General features: G+C 44.9%; 1 protein-coding gene across 21 annotated transcripts in view; it reads left to right on the top strand.

Annotated features, from left to right (window-relative positions):
* The window catches only part of KMT2C (lysine methyltransferase 2C), a 293,121-nt gene extending 290,682 nt beyond the window's left edge, over nt 1–2,439 (top strand). For all 21 annotated transcript variants that reach the window (XM_089917170.1, XM_089917174.1, XM_089917172.1 and 18 more), the window contains one exon: nt 443–2,439. In XM_089917170.1, the coding sequence (XP_089773296.1) occupies nt 443–535 (93 nt within the window). In that variant the 3' untranslated portion in view covers nt 536–2,439. The remainder of the gene's footprint in view (nt 1–442) is intronic.
* Nucleotides 2,440–18,203: the final 15,764 nt, after the last annotated feature.

The following is an 18,203-nucleotide window of genomic DNA, read 5'->3' on the forward strand; positions in this document are numbered from 1 at the left end:
CTAAATAGAGCAGCGTCTTTTAAATATTCTTGTACGTGAGGAAAGATGGAGGAGAAGGATGTTCTCGGGCAAGAGCGATTCATCTCTGCCCATCTCGTTGCCCCGTCCGGCAAGAAAGGGGCGGGGGATGGGGGGCTTGTCCCACCCAGGGCAGCGGGCCCGGCACCGCGGCGCGCAGTGTGGAGACACACCGGCTGCCCTCGCCGCCTCCGGCTTGGCCCCAGAATAGTGCCTCCCGCTTGCCTCGGGCCCCGCGGGATTCCCCCGGAAGAGCACGGACAGCGAGCTCCGCGACTTCCTCTTGAGGTTCCCCCACCTCCCCACCTGAGTCCCACGGCCCCTTGACGCGTCAGGGCTTCCTTTAATTCCGTCCGTCTGTGGGCTGGCTGTGCGCAGCAGGCAGAGGGAGGCCTTTCTCACACTGTGTCTTTGCTGTGGGCAGCTTTGCTATGACTATAAGTTTGACTTTGAGGACGACCAGCACAAGATCCCCTGTCACTGTGGCGCCGTGAACTGCCGGAAGTGGATGAACTGATGCGTTCCCCGCTGTCTCAGAGGGCGGCTCGTCCCTAGGAAGGAGCGATTCAACACAGCATTTGAATTTCGCAGACGGAAAGAGGTTTTTGTTTTCTGTTTTGTGACTTTGTGGAAACTAGCTTCTGGGAGTCCTGATTTCCTCCGTGCTTTAGGTTAGAGGAGCACAGGAGAAAGCCGACCGAAGCAACTTTCCCGAAGTTGCTGAGGTTAAAGAATTACAGAATGGTCCAGCACTTTTTTTTCTTTTTCTTTTCTTTCTTTTTTCTTTTTGAGGGTGGGTTTTGTTTCGTTATGCTTCTTTAGTCTCACTAAGGAGAAACTTTTACTGGGGCAAGAGCCGATGGCCGCCCTGCCCCGCCCCAGGGCAGAGGGCCTTCCTGTGAATGTAAGACTGAAATCACCAGCGAAAGGGAGACGTCCAAAGTGCTGGCCACCGCCTTATCTGAAAAAGGGGCAGGCCCTCTAATTTAAAAGTTTTTAAATAAAGTAGACACCACTGAACAAGGAATGTACTGAATGACTTCCTTAGGGATAGAGCTAAGGGATAATAACTTGCACTAAAATACATTTAAATACTTGATTCCATGAGTCAGTTTATTGTAGTTTTTGATTTCTGTAAAATAAGAGAAACTTTTTGTATTTATTATTGAATAAGTGAATGAAGCTATTTTTAAATAAAAGTTAGAAGAAAGCCAAGCTGCTGCTGTTACCTGCAAAACTAACAAACCCTGTTACTTTGTACAAATGTGTAAATATTTTGAGAAAAAAATACAGTATAAAAATAGTTATTGACCAAATGCTACCAGGCTCTGCAGCAGCTCGGGTGCTTATAAACTGTTCTTAGGGATGTTACAGTACAGTTCTGTTATTAAATACGCCATTATAATTATGTAATAACCAGAATTTCAACCTAGAGTGTTCGGGGTTTTTTGGAAACTACAGTCTGTTAGTACTTAATTGTTTTATACACCTTACTTCTCATAGAACAGAGTGTATGCTATGACTACAACTTTTATAGCCGTTTTGGTAATTTAAACTGATTTTTTCATATTATATTGTTGCATCCCTACTTCTTCAGTCAGGTTTTTTTGTGCTTACAATTTGTGATAACTGTGAATAACTGCTTAAAAATACCCCCAAATGGAGGCTGAATTTTTCTTCAGCAGAAGTAGTTTTGATTAGAACTTTGTTTCAAGCCACAAAGAATCATGTAAACATACTAGGATCATGTAGCAGGAACTCTAATCTAACTCTCTAGTCTTCTATTTAACACAAAAATTTGAAAAAGGAAAAAAAAAAAAAAGGAGAGATGTGACCATGCTTGCAGCTGCAGGACCCCGGCAGTAGGGTTTTGGAAGATGTAATTTTCAACTGTGTTTGTATGAACAGTTTGTTTACATTTCTTTAATAAAAAAACACACTGTTTTGTGTTTGCTTGTAGAAACTTAATCAGCATTTTGAACCAGGTTAGCTTTTTATTTTGTACTTAAAATTCTGGTACTGACACTTCACAGGCTAAGTATAAAATGAAGTTTTTGTGTGCACAATTCCAGTGGACTGTAAGCTGTTGGTATATTCAGTGATGCAGTTCTGAACTTGTAATGTATATGGCATGGTGTATTTTTATCTTACAGAATAAATCAATTGTATATATTTTTCTCTTGATAAATAGCTGTATGAAATTTGTTTCTTGAATATTTTTCTTCTCTTGTACAATATTCTGACATCCTACCAGTATTTGTCCTACCGGGTTTTCGTTTTGTTTTCTGTTCTGTATAATAGTATCTAATGTTGGCAAAAATTGAATTTTTTGAAGTATACAGAGTGTTATGGGTTTTGGAATTTGTGGACACAGATTTAGAAGATCACCATTTACAAATAAAATATTTTACATCTACAAAACGTTGCCTGAGTCTCTGTCGGCGCTCTGATCACAGCTTGGAAGCTGACGAGCACTTGAACTTCACCGACAGCCTGGCCCAACCTTTCAGAGTGACTGGTGTGTGGACGTGATCAACTTGGTTCTCTCCCTTTTCAGATGAAGAGTTTAGATGTAAGTTCTAAGGGGGCTGCTAAGAATTGAAACTGCTCAGAATCCCATACAGTTTCCTACAACAGCTTGTGCTTCACGAAGAGCCTAAAACAGCTTCTGCACTGCGTGACTTTACAGAGGGTCTCCAAGCCCCCATCATCTGACCACTGCTTTTAAATGCCCGTCTGAAACGCCTCTCGTCTGTGAAGTTGTCCATCTGGATGCGGCTGGACACGGTCACGTCTGTGCCGGGCCGTAAAGCTCTTGCTCGGGGCGGCCTTTCCTTGGACCTCACGCTCGATTTCTCACCGTCCGACACACGAGGAAGGAAGCTTCAAGGCGTCGCCGCGCCAAGGCTCAGACGGGCAAGCGGGTGCTTCCGGCCGTCAGCTCTGCCGACCTGGATGGATCCGGCCTCCCAGGGAGAGGGGCGCGGGCCTGGGGCCGAGGAGAAGCGGAGCTCGCGAGTCTGCAGGAGGAAGCGGCATCGCGCAAAGCGTCTGTCTCACCAAAGCCCGGTGACAGGCGGCTGTCTCCGTAGGGCCAGCCGGTGCCTCAGACCCCAGGCGCCCCTTGCAGTGGGCCCTGCGGTGACACTGGGGCAGGAGCGGCCCCGTGGCCCTAGCTGTCAGCTGCCGCCGTTCCCTTGTTCTTTGACCACACACTCAACTCACCTACTCAGCGCCTGGAAGGACCAGAACGTGACACGGGTCCCTGCGCCACTGAGCTTGTAACCCGATGGGGACACAAAGACACGTGGTTCTTGAGCTGGCGATGGAGGAGGGAGGTGGGTGGGGGCCAGGAGAGGCCGCCCTGAGCAGCGAGGACTCAGGGCTGGCGGGACCCGTCCTGTTCCTGCCACGGAGGCTGGACCGGCACACGCCTCACCCGTGGTTCCTCAGGGTTCTCGAAACTTTCGTGATCTTCTGGAATGAGCCCACGGTCTCCTTGGTAGGAAGGGGGAAGAGCCCCTTCTCGCTGTCGCCGTGTCTCCCACTCCCGGCTCTCTGGGATCCCTGTCCCCCTGGCGTGTGCACCCGAGCTGCCGGAGGCGGCGGGGGTCTCCCTGGGCTGCGTCTCCGTCTCCCAGGAGGGTGTGGCGTTTGCCGCGCCGATGCAGCCGAGGCCTCCGGGGTCAGGTTCATGGCTCTTCGCTGCGGCCCAGACACCACCACCACCACCACCCCCCCCCCGCCCCCACCGCCCCGGGCAGGCTCCCGACTGGGCTTCTGACGTTCTCTCACTGCAGGTCAGGGTTTGCGTATTTGAAGACTTCCTTATGGCCCCAGAAGTTCTTTTAACCCGGTTCTTATCGCAGCCGCTGAGGTGGGAAGTGTCTCCCCTGTGTTTCTTTGGCTACGACCGTCACCTGCTTTGCTCCATGAAAGTCCCAGCAGGCGCGGCACCCGCTGGCCCTCTGCTCCCCCACCCCCATCCCACCGCCGCTGGCCGCGCGGCGCTCCCAGGCCTCTGTCGTCAGCCGGCTTGCCCTCTGCAGCCCCATCCAAACCTCCCCCTCCTCCATGCGGTGACAACTTCCCAAGCATCTGCCTCCTTCGCTCCAAAGCCAGGGACGGTCGGCAGCCCTGTCGCTATTACAGCAGCTTCTCCTGTGACCAGAAAAGCTACACTCCCAAGACTCGGTGTTTAGCTTCTTCCCCAGAGCTGGTCCGCCAAGACTTCCTAACCCTGGAGGTGGTGGCACCGACAGGCACCAACCATCTAGCTGTCCTCTGGGGCCTCACCTGCAGGACAAAGCGACCTGCCACCTCCTGCCCCGGACACGTGTGTTCAGGCCTCTGTGCGGTCCGCCTAGACCGCTCCCCCAGAAAGCCCTCCCCGCCCCCGTGAGCGCCGCATACACGCAGAGCTTTAGTTTTTACTTGACAGTCTCAACAGCTGAGATCAGTCTTGGAGGGCAGGGACTGGCACTTTCAGCCCAAAGGAGAAGAAAGAAGAGCAGGTGTGTGGGTTCCTCACCTCTCCCTCCCCGCCCCCGGCTTCCACTGGGGCCCAGCTGACCCCCCCTCCCCCCGGCACAGGCGCAGCGTGCTCGCTGACCCCCTGCCCCCAGCAGCCCCTCCATCCCAGAGAGGGGCTTCCAGCTCCTGGAACCCAGCTGACAGAGGAACAGAGGTGGTCAATTTCTGAAACAAAGTGATACATTACTCTTGACGGTGTAGATTAATACCTGTGTAAAAATACTTGACGTTTTGTAATTAAAATACCCTTATTTTTATTTAATAAAAAATGTTTGTATTGGGATAACGGAATCACTAGATGTCAGACCTAGAGATCGTGTAGCTCAGTGGTTTTCAATATTTTTAAGCAACAGAACGTTTACAAAATTATTTAGACCTTTATTCTAAGTAGTATTTGCACGTGGTGAAAATTCAAAATGTACCAGAAAGCACATAGGAAAAGCTAGGTCTCCTCTATGCCGTGTCTCTCAGCCAATTTCCCCACCCACTGGAAACCACTGCTTCTGTTTTCCTGCAGATCCGTCCAGAAATATTTTATGTGTATTCAAGCACATTCACCCACAGACACACACACATGTATAAAATGTCCATGTTTATCCTTAAAAACAAAAGGAGGGAGGGGTACAACAACCAAAACAACAAAACTAGAAGATGTTTAGGTCGTTGACAATTTTTCCTCATGAATAATGCTGTGATGGACATCTACAGGTATGTACCTCAAGCAAACTGCATTATAGCAATTTATTGGACTTTTAAATAAATGTTTTATTTGGGGATAATTTTAGATTTACAGAAAAGTTGCAAAGATAATACGGAGAGTTCCCAAATACCCCTTGTCCCGTCTCCCCTAATGTTAATATTTTATAGAACATTCTTTTTGTCGAAATGAAGAGATTAACCTTGGTGCGTTCCTATTAAGTAAACTACATACGTTGTTCAGATTTCACCAGTGTTTTCAGTCACGTCCTTTTCCTGTTCCAGGACCCCATCCAGGCCACCACACTGCATTCGGTCACCGTGTCTCTTTGGTCCCCTCTGGTGACAGTGTCTCAGGTTGGCCTTGCTTTTCATGACCTTGACAGTTCTGATTTGACTGTTTCATTCCTCATTATGTTCAAGTTTTCCTTTAAAACTTTCAGCACATTTTTATAAGAGCTATTTTTAATAACCATTGAATGCTAATTCTATCATCTCTTTCATTTCTGGGTCTCTTTAGTTAACTGATTGTTCTTTTTTCTCCCGCTGACACAGGTCGCATTTTCTTGCCTTTTCCACGTCTAGTGATTTTTACTGGATTCCAGAGTCTGCGCTTCCACGCTGAAGGCTGGATGGTGTTGCGTTCTCATTCTGGCAGCAGCTAAGCTGCTTGAGCGTTGGTCCCTCCTTTTGAAGCTGCTCTCCAAGCGTTCTTAGGATGAGCCTTAACTAGGCCTCACTGCTGAGGCCTGGCCCTTTGGGGGAACATACGGATGCCCCTGTTACTCAGCGCCGTGTCTTGGCTGCTGTGATCTCTGGAAGTGGTTCAGTTCATAGCTTCCCAGGACTCGTTCTCTCCTTGGAACGTGTTCTCGGCTCAGCCTCGTGGGGTCACGATGACCTGTGAACAGTGATGTGGCCGGACTCAAGCAGAGACCCTTTCTCTGTGTGCTCCCCCCGGCCCTACATTCTGTGCTGCGAATTCTGGCCCCGTTGGCCTCCCCGAGCCGTCCCGTCTCAGTTCAGGGCGGAAAGCTGGGGTGAGGCAAGGCTCACCTTGTTCTCTGGACACTGTCCTGCAGTCCTGTGATCCCGTGTTTGAAAAGACTCGTATTCTGTATCTTTTCCTACTTTTCTAGTTGTTTACCCCAGGAGGACAAGCCCAGACCCCACAGATGTAGTAATTTTCTCATTTCTTTTTGATCAAATTTTTTCCTTCTCATCAAATTCTGTTTTCTTTAAAGGCATTATTTACCATATTTCTTCACCCCTGCTGTGTTCCTTTTATTCATTTCTGAAATTTAATTTCAGATTTTTGCTTGAGTTCTGTCATCTGTGAGTTTTCAAATTCTGCTTTATGTTGTCATTTCACATGACTTACGTCTTCTAGTTCGTTTTGAACGAGTGTTACAGTTTTGATGGGTTCTGGGAGCCTGTCTTCCTGGTGTGCTTTCATTCTTTCTTCCCCACGTCACCTCAAGCTTTTTCCCCTACTTGATGCAGTGGTCGTAGGACCGGGGCTGCAAGTACAAAGACTGTCGACAGGGATGTTTTCTAACTATGCTTTTTGTCTTTGTTTCTGTTGTATCCTTTATGTCAGAATTCCTAAGGGCCTGAAGGGACAGGATGTGCCCTCACCCCCATGTGGCAAGACGGGGGCTAACAGTGAATGCAGCTTTGTTGCCTGATGCTGAAGCCAGCCTGCTCGTTCTGCACACTGGGTAACCGGACCCTCTCTGAATGGGAGTGGACTGAGGGGCAAGGACTTCCCAGACTAGTATTGCTTCCTGCAGTGTAGACCAGCACAGTGACCGAACCGAATGTCCGTCCCTTCTAAAGGTGGGGAAAGTTTGGGTATAAATGAAAACAAGGGAAAACAGTAGCCGAGGGTAAAGGAATGAATAAAGGGTTATGTGATGGGAATCTAATATTTCATTAGCACCTTGAGAGATGGTACCAGATGCCTCAAAGGGGGAAGCCATATATGGCTGGGACCACTCCTGCTTTTGGAACCTGACTGGACTGAACAGAAGCCTGCAAACCCGAGTGGCCTCACCCTGGGAGATTCTCATACGATATGACGACGGACTGGATGGTTGCTAAGGACTGAATGGTCCAGTAACGTGCCAGTGCCTTTCGGCTTCTATGGTGGTTTTGCTACTGGGGATCCACGCTCGAAGACCGGGGGGTAAACCGCGCTACTGTGATTTATAATCGATGCATTTTGGTCTTTATCCCCATTTCCGGCAGACATCTCCTGAAAGCCTTGGAATAACGTGGATGATGAGAACGACAAAGGTGTCTTTCGTTGCGTGCGTGCACGGCGTGGTAGCGGCTGCCGGGAGTGCCTGGCTGCCGCCTCCGCAGCCACGCTTGAGCTGTCCTTCTTCTCCGTTGGACCGCTCCGGCACAATTTTTATTCTACTCCCAGCAGTTTCTCCCCAGTCTGGGGCCCTGACCTGGAAAGAAGCCCTGGCGGGAAGTTTCCAGAATTCAGAGGCACTGGGGCGCGTGGGCCCCCTGCGCTGCTCCCGGCTTAGCTGCTGCGCTCAGACTCACCACCGTGTTTCCAGCTGATACCTGTTCCCGATTTCGGGCTCTTTCGTGCTGGGATCCACCAGGTGCTCTGTTGCTGCTTCCTTTTGCTTTCTGTCATGTGCGTGGCAATAACACACAGGGATTACAGCTGTTAGTCTGTTTCCCTACCCACTTTATCTTAGAGACGGTGAGGCTACCTTGTCACCTCGTTAGTTTGAAAACGTTATCCTCGGGTCTTCGGTTTGGCCGTGTAGCTGCTCTAACTGTGCGTGGTATCGACTGGGGGAACATCTGAAAGCTGTGCTGCAGCGGCTTCTCTGCCGTCTCCTCAGAACCCACATCAGTCTTTTAGCCATTTTAATGGGTGTGAAGTGGTATCTGATTGTGGCTTTACTTTGCATTTCCCTGATGACTGTGACATTTAACACCTTTTCACAGGCTGAGCCATTTTCTACATCTTTGGTGAAGCATCTATTCAAGTATTTTTAAAATTGGTTTAATTGAATTTTAAGCACTTTATACACTCTGGGTACTAGTCTGTGGTTTACCTTTTTGTTTTCTCAATGGTGTCTTGAGCAGAAGCTTTTAATTTTGATGAAGTCCAATTCATTCATCTTTGACGACTACTTCTTCCAGTGAGTAATCTTTGCCTCCCCTAAAGTTATGAAGGTATTCTTCGTTTTCCTCTAAAAGCTGTATAGTTTTTTTTTTAATTTAGATCTATGACCATCTTGAAGTAATTTTTGTGTGTGGTATAAGGTAGGGGTCAAGGTTCATTTCTGTCCACAGGGATATAAAATTCTTCCAGCACCATTTGTTGTAAAGATTATTTTTCCCCAGTGGGTTTTGGTTCCTTTGCTGAAAATCAATTGTCCATATATGTGTGGGTCTATTTTTGTTCCACCAATCAATTCTTTATCTGTAAGTCATTATTACGGTCCGTCTTGAATTGGTCCACGTGCTCCAACTTTATTCTTTACAAAATTACTTTGGCCACTCTTAGTCCTGTGCGTTTGCATATAAATCTAAATTTGAAAATTAGATTGTCACCTTCTACAGAAAGTCTACTGGGATTTTGATGGAGTATAGTATTAAATCTGTAGGTCAAATTGTAGAGAATTAAAATCCTAACAATACTGAGTTTTCTAATTCATGAATATAGCATAGTTCTCCATCTATTTAGGTTTTCTTTAATTTCTCTCAACAATGTTTTGTATTTCTCATCGCACAAATCTTAAGTTTTCATATTTTTGATCCTGTTGTAAATTGCAGTTACAATCCCATTACTTTTTATTTTGAACTGTTTGTTGCTACTATATAGAGGTACAGTTCGTTTTTATTATTTTCTTTTAATAAGTTTGTGGGGGTCTTTTTATTTTTATTTTTTTGGCTGCACGGCTTGTGAGAATCTTCGTTCCCCGATCAGGAATCAAACCCGGGCCCTTGGGAGTGAGAGAGTCTCAACCACTGGACCGCCAGGGAATCCCCACAATTCATTTTTATGTTGACCTTTTATCTTGTGATCCTGATAAACTCCTTTACTCTATCTAGTAGTATCTTTGAAAACCCCCCGTGATTTTCTACACACTTGGTCATAGTCTGCAGATCGACAGTTTTACGTCTTCCTTTCCAATGTACATGCCTTTTATTGCTTTTTCTTGCCTACAGCAGTGGCTAAGGCTTTCACTACAAATGTTGAATGTAAGTAGTAAGTACGGGCATCCTTACCTTGTTCCTAAACCAGTTTTTTATTTGTTTGTTTTTAATGATACTCTACCTATAGTTCTCCATAGATGCCCTTTATCAGGTTGAGGAATTTTCCTTCCGTTCTAGTTTGCTGAGTTTTTACTGTTAATGGGTATTGAATTCTGATTTTCCTGCAAGATCCTTAGCCTTTTCTCTTGTATTATTAAATCATAATTAACACTAATTCTCTAATCTTAAAGCAGCTTTGCATTCCTGGGATAAAACCCACTTGTTCATAATGTACCATCCTTCTTACGTATACTGGATGTGATTTGCCAATATTTTGTAAGGAAATTTTAATTCTATATTCATGGAGGACACTGGCCTATGATTTCCTGGTGTACTGCTTTTAAGATGAATAGTTAAGGCTTGCTCATAACGTCAAAATTTCATAGAAGTTTTCCAGAAAACGTTGTGTATTACACAATTTTTTCCTCCAGTGTTTGATAAAATTCATCAGTGAAACCATCTGTGCCTGCAGTTTTCTTTGAGGAAAGGTTTTTAAACTACAAATTCAATTTATTTAACAGGTGTAGGGACAGTCAGGGTATCTATTTCTTCTTCAAAGAAATTGGGAAATTTGTTTCCTTCAAGGAATTCATTTCATTTAAGATATCCAATTTATTGGCAGAAACGTGGTTCCTAAGAAGCCCTTACTCATTTATAAAATACAGTTTATTTTTTACAGCAATTTTAGGTTCACGGCAGAACCGAGAAGGAACTGTAGAGCACACAGCTTCCCCACCAACACCCCTGCACCAGAGCGGGGGCTGCGTTAGAGCTCGTTAACCTGCCCTGACACATCACTGTCACCCGAAGCCCACAGCTGACGTTACAGTTGACTCTTGGTTTGGTGCCTTCTGTGGGTTTTAACTACCATTACGGTAGCATATGCAGGAGATTCACTGCCTGAGGAATCCTCTGTGCTCTCCCTATTCATCTTCCTCCCCCCGCCCTGCCACTGGTAGCGGGTGATACCTTACTGTCTCCACGGTTTTCCTTTTTCCAGAATGTCACAGGGCTGGAAAAATACAGTACGTAGGTTTTTCAGGCGGCTTCTTTCTGTGTAATAACACATTTAAGATTTGTCCATGTTTTTTTCTGTGGCTTAATAGCTCATTTCTTTTCAGCACTAAATATTCCATTGTCTAGGTGTACCACAGTTTATTTATCCGTTCACCTACTGAAGGACATCTGAGTTGCTTCCAAGTTTTGGCAACGACAGATAAAGCTGCTGTAGACGTCTGTGTGCAGGGTTTTGATCATATAAGAGTGTATTTGGTTTTGCAAGAAACTACCGAACTGTCTTCCGAAGTGGCTGCACCCTTTTGTGTTCCCACCAGCAGTGAATGAGAGTTCCTGTTGCTTATCTTTTTTAACATCTGTAGAATCTCTAGTGAAGTTGCCACTCTCACGACTGATGCTGGTAATTTCTCTTTTTTTTGGACTAGGGTGTTAACAGTTTGATTAATATCCTTGGTCCAGCTTTTGGTTTCATTAATTTTTTATTTTCTCTTTCATTCATTTCCATCCTAATATTTAATATTTCCTCTGCTTCTCTGCTCTTCTAATTTGCTCTTCTTTTCCTACTTTAAAGTGGAAGCTTGTCATTGATTTTAAACTTTTATTCTTTTCTAATACAGCTTAGTTTGTAAAGTTTCCAAGTACTGAGTTAGCTACATCCTACAGTCTTTGGTATGTTATGTTTTCATCTTCGGGCAGCTGAAAATAGCCTTTTGATTTCTCCTTTGACCCACAGAGTATTGGGAAGTATGTTCTCGGTTGATTTTCAAATATTTGAAGATTTTCCAGGTATTTTTTATTGACTGACTGATTGCTGCACCGCGCGGCCTGCGGGATCTCAGTTCCCCAACCAGGGATTGAATCCAGGCCCTCAGCAGTGAAAGCACAGAGTCCTAACCACTGGACCACCAGAGAATTCCCCCAGGTATCTTTTTATTATTGATTTCTATTACTGTTATTCTTGTTATTGACTGCTAATATAATTTGCATGAGGTGAATTTGTATAAGTCTGTATAAAAGGTTTATGGAGATTTCTTTAGTATCCTGGAATATGATCTCTGTTGGTAAATATTTCGTGTACTCGAAAAGAATGAGTATTCTTTGTCAAGCTGGTTAATAGTACTGTTCAAGTTTTCCATATCCTACTGTTTCATCCAGTTGTTCGATGATGTATGTTGATATTTTGAAGTTGTGCTATTACGTATATAAATGCTAGACATCATTTCCTCTTAATGAATTGACACCTTTATCATGAAACAACCCTCTTTACCCCTAGGAATATTCTTTGCTCTGAAATCTCCTTTGTCTAATATTAATATAGCCACTCTAGGTGTCTTCCAATTGGTGTTCAACAGGCATATACATATTTCCCATCCTTTCCTTTTTAATTCACTTGTGTCGTCATCTTCAAAGTGAGTTTCTGATAGGCAGCATATAGTTGGATCTTGCATTTTTATCCAATCTAACCATCTCTGCCTTCTAACTGGGGGCACTTAGACCCAGTTACAAAAAAAAAAAAATTATTTTTTATTGAGGTATAGTTGATGTACAGTGTTATATAAGGTTCAGGTGTACAACATAGTGATTCACAATTTTTAAAGGTTATACTCCATTTACAATTATAAAATATTGGCTATATTCCATGTGCTGTACAATATATCCTTGTAGCTTATTTTATACATAGTAGTTTGTACCTCTTAACCCCCTAACCCTGTCTTGCCCCTCCCCACCCCCTTCCCTCTCCCCACTGGTAACCACTAGTTTGTTCTCTGTATCTGTGAGTCTGTTTCTTTTTTGTTATATTCACTAGTTTGTTTTATTTTTTAGATTCCACATATAAGTGATATCAGAGTATTTGTCTTTCTCCGACTTATTTCATTTAGCATAATACCCTCCAAGTACATCCATATTGTTACCAATGGCAAAATTTCATTCTTTTTTGTGGCTGAATAGTATTCCATTGTGGGTGTGTGACTGTGTGTGTGTGTACACACATCTTTATCCATTCACCTGCTGGTGGACACTTAGGTTGTGTGCATATCTTGACTATGGTATATAATGCTGCTATGAACATTGGGGTGCATGTATTTTTTCGAATTAGTGTCTTTTCTTCTTCATATACATACCCAGGAGTGGGATTGCTGGATCATATGGCAACTCTATTTTTAGTTTTTTGGGAAAGATCCATACTGTTTACCATAGTGGCTGCACCAGTTTGTGTCCTTACCAACAGCAGTGGTCCCCAACCTTTTTGGCACCAGGGACTGGTTTCATGGAAGATAATTTTTCCATGGATGGCGGGTGGGGGGATGGTTCAGGCGGTGATGCAGGCGATGGGGAGTGGCAGACGAAGCTTTTGCTTTGATTTGTAAATACCAAAAAATCCTTGCATCCTTGAGATATATCCCACTTCATCATGGTGTTTGATCCTCTTAGTATACTGTTATTTTTTAAATTAATTAATTAATTTATGGCTAAATTGGGTCTTCGTTGCTGCACGCGGGCTTTCTCTAGTTGCGGCGAGCAGGGGCTACTCTTCGTTGAGGTGCATGAGCTTCTCATTGCGGTGGCTTCTCTTGTTGCAGAGCACGGGCTCTAGGCGCTAGGGCTTCAGTAGTTGTGGCTTACGGGCTCTAGAGCGCAGGCTCAGTAGTTGTGGCTCATGGGCTCTAGAGCGCAGGTTCAGTAGTTGTGGTGCACGGGCTTAGTTCCTCTGTGGCATGCGGGATCTTCCCGGACCAGGGCTTGAACCCATGTCCCCTGGATTGGCAGGCGGATTCTTAACCACTGCGCCACCAGGGAAGTCCATGTGTTTTTCTTGAGTCTGGCTAAAGGTTTATCAGTTTTGTTCTTTTCTCATTTATCTTTTCTATGTTTTTTTTTTTAGTCTCTACTTCATTTATTTCTGCTCTGATCTTTCTTTCCTTCTACTAATGTTGAGTTTTGTTATTCTTTTTCTAGTTCCTTTAAGTATAAGCTTAGGTTGTTTGAGATTTTTCTTGTTTCCTGAGGTAAGCTCCTATTGCTGTAAACTTCCTTCTTAGAACTGCTTTTGCTGCATCCCATAGATTTTGGATCATTGAGTTTTCATTTGCCTCTGGGTATTTTTTTTTATTTCCTCTTTGTTTTTTTCATAGATCCAGTGGTTATTTAGTAGTTTATTATTTAGCCTCCACGTGTTTGTGGTTTTTGCAGGGTTCTTTTCTTGTAGTTGATTTCTAGTCTCATACTGTTGTGGTTGGAAAAGATGCCTGACATGATTTCATTCTTAAATTTGCCAAGGCTTGGTTTGTGGCCTAGCATGTGATCTATCCTGGAGAAAGTTCCCACATGCACTTGAAAGAAAGAATGTGTATTCTGCTGCTTCTGGATGGAATGTTCTATATAAATCTGTTAAGTCCATCTGATCTGTCATTTAAGGCCAGTGTTTCCTTATTGATTTTGTTTGGATTAGCTGTATATTGATATAAGTGGGGTGTTAAAGTCCCCTACTATTGTTGTGTAACTGTTGATTTTCCCCTTTACATCTGTTAATATTTGCTATTATGTATTTAGGTGCTCCTATGTTGGGTGCATATATGTTTACAATCGTTAAATCATCTTCTTGAACTGAGCCCTTGATCATTATGTAATGTCCTTCTTTGTCTCTTGTAACAGTCTTTGTTTTAAAGTCTATTTTGTCTGATGTAAGTAGTGCTACTCTGTCTTTGACTTCCGTTTGCATGGAATATGTTTTTCCATTCCCTCACTTTCAGTCTGTGAGTGTCCCTAGATCTGAACTTAGTCTCTTATAGGCAGCATATGTAGAGGTCTTGTTTTTGTATCCATTCAACCACTCTGTGTCTTTTGATTGAAACATTTAGTCCATTTACATTTAAAGTAATCAATAATATGTACGTTCTTATTGTCATACTGTTTTTGTAGGTCTTTTTTGTTCCTTCTTTTGTTTTTCTCTCTTGTGATTTGATGGCTATCTTTAGTGTTATGTTTGGTTTCCCTTTTTGAGATTTTTGGTTTGTTGCTACCATGAGATGTGTGTATATATGAGTATGTATGTATATATGTATGTTTTCAGTTACTGATCTCTCGATTTCAAATGCATTTTAACAATCCTGCATTTGTACTCCCCTCCCCTCATGATTACTGTTTCTGACGTCATATTCTGCACCTAATTATTTTGTGTATTCCTTAACTGCTTATTGTGGATATAAATGATTTTACAACTTTGTCTTTTAACCCTAACTTTGTACGTGGATGATTTCCTACCTTTATCTTTGCCTTCACTGATGAGCAGTTTCGTTTCATAATTTTCATGTTTCTAGCTGTGGCTTTTCCTTTTCCGCTTAGAAAAGTTCCTTTAACATTTCTTGTAAAGCTGGTTTGGTGGTGCTGAACTCTTTCAGCTTCTGCTTCTCTGTAAAACTTTCTGATTTCTCCATCAAATCTGAATGAGAGCCTTGTTGGGTAGAGTATTCTTGGTTGTAGGTTTTCCCCTTTTACCACTTTAAATATACCATGCCTCTCCCTTCTGGCCTGCAGTGTTTCTGCTGAAAATTCAGCTGATATTATGGGAGCTCCCTTGTAAGTAACTTGTTGCTTTTCCCTTGCTGCTTTAAATATTTTCTCTTTAATTTCTGCCATCTCAATTACAATGTGTCTTGGTGTATTCCTCCTTGGGTTAATCCTGTATGGGGTTCTCTGTGCTTCCTGGACCGAGATATCTGTTTCCTTTCCCAAGTTAGGGAAGTTTTTGGCTATTGTGTCTTCAATATGTTCTCAGCACCTCTCTCTCTTTTCTCCTTCTGGAACCCCTATAATGTGAATATTAGTGCATTTGTTGATGCCCAAGAGGTCTCTCAAACTGTCCTCATTTCTTTTCATTCTTTTTTTCTGTTCAGCACCAGTGATTTTCACCACTGTCTTCCAGCTCATTGTTCCTCTGTATCATTTAGTCTACTGTTTTTTTTTGTTGTTTTTTGTTTTTTTTTTTTTGCGGTACGCGGGCCTCTCACCGTTGTGGCCTCTCCCGTTGCGGAGCACAGGCTCCAGACGCGCAGGCTCAGCGGCCATGGCTCATGGGCCCAGCCGCTCTGCGGCATGTGGGATCTTCCCGGACCGGGGCAGGAACCCCTGTCCCTTGCATTGGCAGGCAGACTCTCAACCACTGTGCCACCAGGGAAGCCCCATTTAGTCTACTATTAATTCCTTCTAGTGTACTTTGCATTTCAGTTATTGAATTCCTCATGTTAGGTTGTTCTTTATATTTCCTCTTTGTTAAAAGCTTCTAGCTTCTTGCTCTGTGCACCCATTCTTCTCCAAGCTCCTTCATCATCTTTACGACCACTACCCTCAGCTCCTTTTGGGTAGGTCGCCTGTCTCCACGTCACTTAGTTCTTCTTGGTCCTCTGTTGGGAACATGTTCCTCTGTCACCTCCTTTTGCCTAATGTCCTATTTGTGTGTATCTTGTAGGTTGGTTACATCTCCCAATCTTGGTGAAGGAGCCTTTTGTAGGAGATACCCTCTCCTCACCAGAGCTGTATGCCTTGGGGTTTCCCCCTATGAGGGCTGTGTGGGTCCTTCTGTTGTGGCGGGCTGACTACTGTGGGCAGTCTAGTAGGCTTGGCCCTGCCTTGTGCAGAGGCTGCTGGTTGACAGGGCTGAGTCACGAGGTGTCTGGCGGCAGACCCCCGGGGGCTGCTCCCTGCCCACAGGTGGGTGAAGCCAGGCCCTGGGGTTAGTGCCAGCCTACTGGTGGACAGAGCAAGGTCCTGCAGTCTGGTTCCAGGGCCCGGGAGTCCCACAGCTGGTATCAGATTGCTGATGGGTAGGGCCAGTTCCTGACAGTTGGCTGCAGGGTCCACGATGTCCTGAAACTTATGTTGGCCTGCTAGTGGGCAGGGCCAGGGCCCAGCTAGTCCCAGGTCAGGATCTAACCTGCTAGTAGGTGGACTGGGGCCACAGGCTGCAGGGCTTCGGTTTTCTTTTGGCTGGTGGATGAGGCTGGTTCTGAGGCTAGAGGAGGCCTGTTGACGGGAGGCACGGGGGCCCAGGGTCTTTGACTGGAGGTTCCTGGGGGTCCTGGGTCTTGTGCCTACACACATGGCAGGGCCATGTCCAGGGGCAGCCAGCTCAGGGGGTCTTAAGGCAGCCTGTCTGTTGGTGAGTGGGGCTGTGCCTGTGCCCAAACTTAGCTGCTTGGCCTGAAGTGAGCCAGCACTAGTGCCTACAGGCTGTTGGGCCAGAGCAGGGCTGGGTCCTGAGGCTAATAGGCTAGAGGGAGGATTCCAAAATGGTGCTCACCAGCACCCATGTCCCCACGAGAGGACCAGCTGCCAGAAATGGCTGCCACCAGCATCTGTGTCCCCAGGGGCAGCTCCAGTTGCCTCCTGCCTCCCAGAGACTCCGCAAGGTCAGCAGGTAGGTCTGACCCAGGCTCCTTCCAAATTGCTGCTTCTGCCCTGGGTTCCCGGAGCATGTGAGATTTTGCGTGCATCCTTTAAGGGTGAAGGCTGTACCTCCCTCAGCCCTCTGTGACTCCTGAAAGCAAGCCCCCTGGCCTTTAAGCCAACTGCTCTCTTGGAGCTTGTCTTCCCAGTGTGAGACCCCCGGGCTGGGGAGCTCAACGTGGGGTTTGGACCCTTCACACTCCTTTCGTAGGACCTTTACAATTGTAGTTAGTTATTCTCCCGTTTGTGGGTCACGCACCCGGGGTATGGGACTTGACTGCAATGGTGACTCCATCCCTCCTACCTGTCTCGTTGTTTGGTTGTAGTAGCTCTTTTCTGGTTGGTAGGTTCTGGTCTTTATCATCAATGGTTGTTCTGCAAATAGTTGTAATTTTGGTGTGCCCATTAGAGCAGGTGAGTTCAGGGTCTTTCTACTTCGCCATCCTGGCCAATCTCCACCTAACTTAGGAGCTTCCAAGGTGCCACGGGGGCTGGACTTCGTTTCCAAGAGTTGAGGGCCCTCACACAGGTCGTCTGACAACACTTGGTGAGGCCGTGCGGACACAAGCCAGGGTCAACTGGACCCATTTACATTTAATCAAATTACATTTAATGTGATTTTGTTGTATTTAAATCTGTCATCTTGCTTTTTGTATCCTATATGTACCACCATCTGGTCTTTAAAGTTAAATGACTGACAGACAAAATGTTTACTATAAATACAAACAATATATTATTCTCCAGCATGTTTCAAACTGGTACTTAAACTGCTTTGTGTGTCCAGATAAAATAACTGAAAAAATACCCTATGAGACTATGTCCTCTGAGATGTAATTTTGGTGGGAAAAAACTCACTTTATATTAGGACATTTACAGTATATACAGATGATTCCTAAATTTATATCTCTAACTGAAATATATCTTCTGAAATCCTGACCTCTATATCCAAATAACTTTAACACCTATTTAACAGCTCTACCTGGGTGTTTCACACGTAACTTTAAAGTATTCAAATTCACATACGTTCCGCTTCAGACTCACACAGTTCAAGCTAAGAAACTGAAACATCCCTAAGGTTAGGGCTGCTACCTACCTATTACTGGTTCATCGGCCAAATCCCTGTGCATTTCTTACCATGTATCACATACATAGGATAACGCAGACTAGAGACCCCAATACAAAATGAAAGAGAAGACAAAAAA

The sequence above is a fragment of the Delphinapterus leucas genome, chromosome 9 (genome assembly GCF_059928025.1).
Source record: "Delphinapterus leucas isolate spDelLeu-1000000601 "Yukka" chromosome 9, BTC_Dleu_Yukka2, whole genome shotgun sequence".
Taxonomy (NCBI): domain Eukaryota; kingdom Metazoa; phylum Chordata; class Mammalia; order Artiodactyla; family Monodontidae; genus Delphinapterus; species Delphinapterus leucas.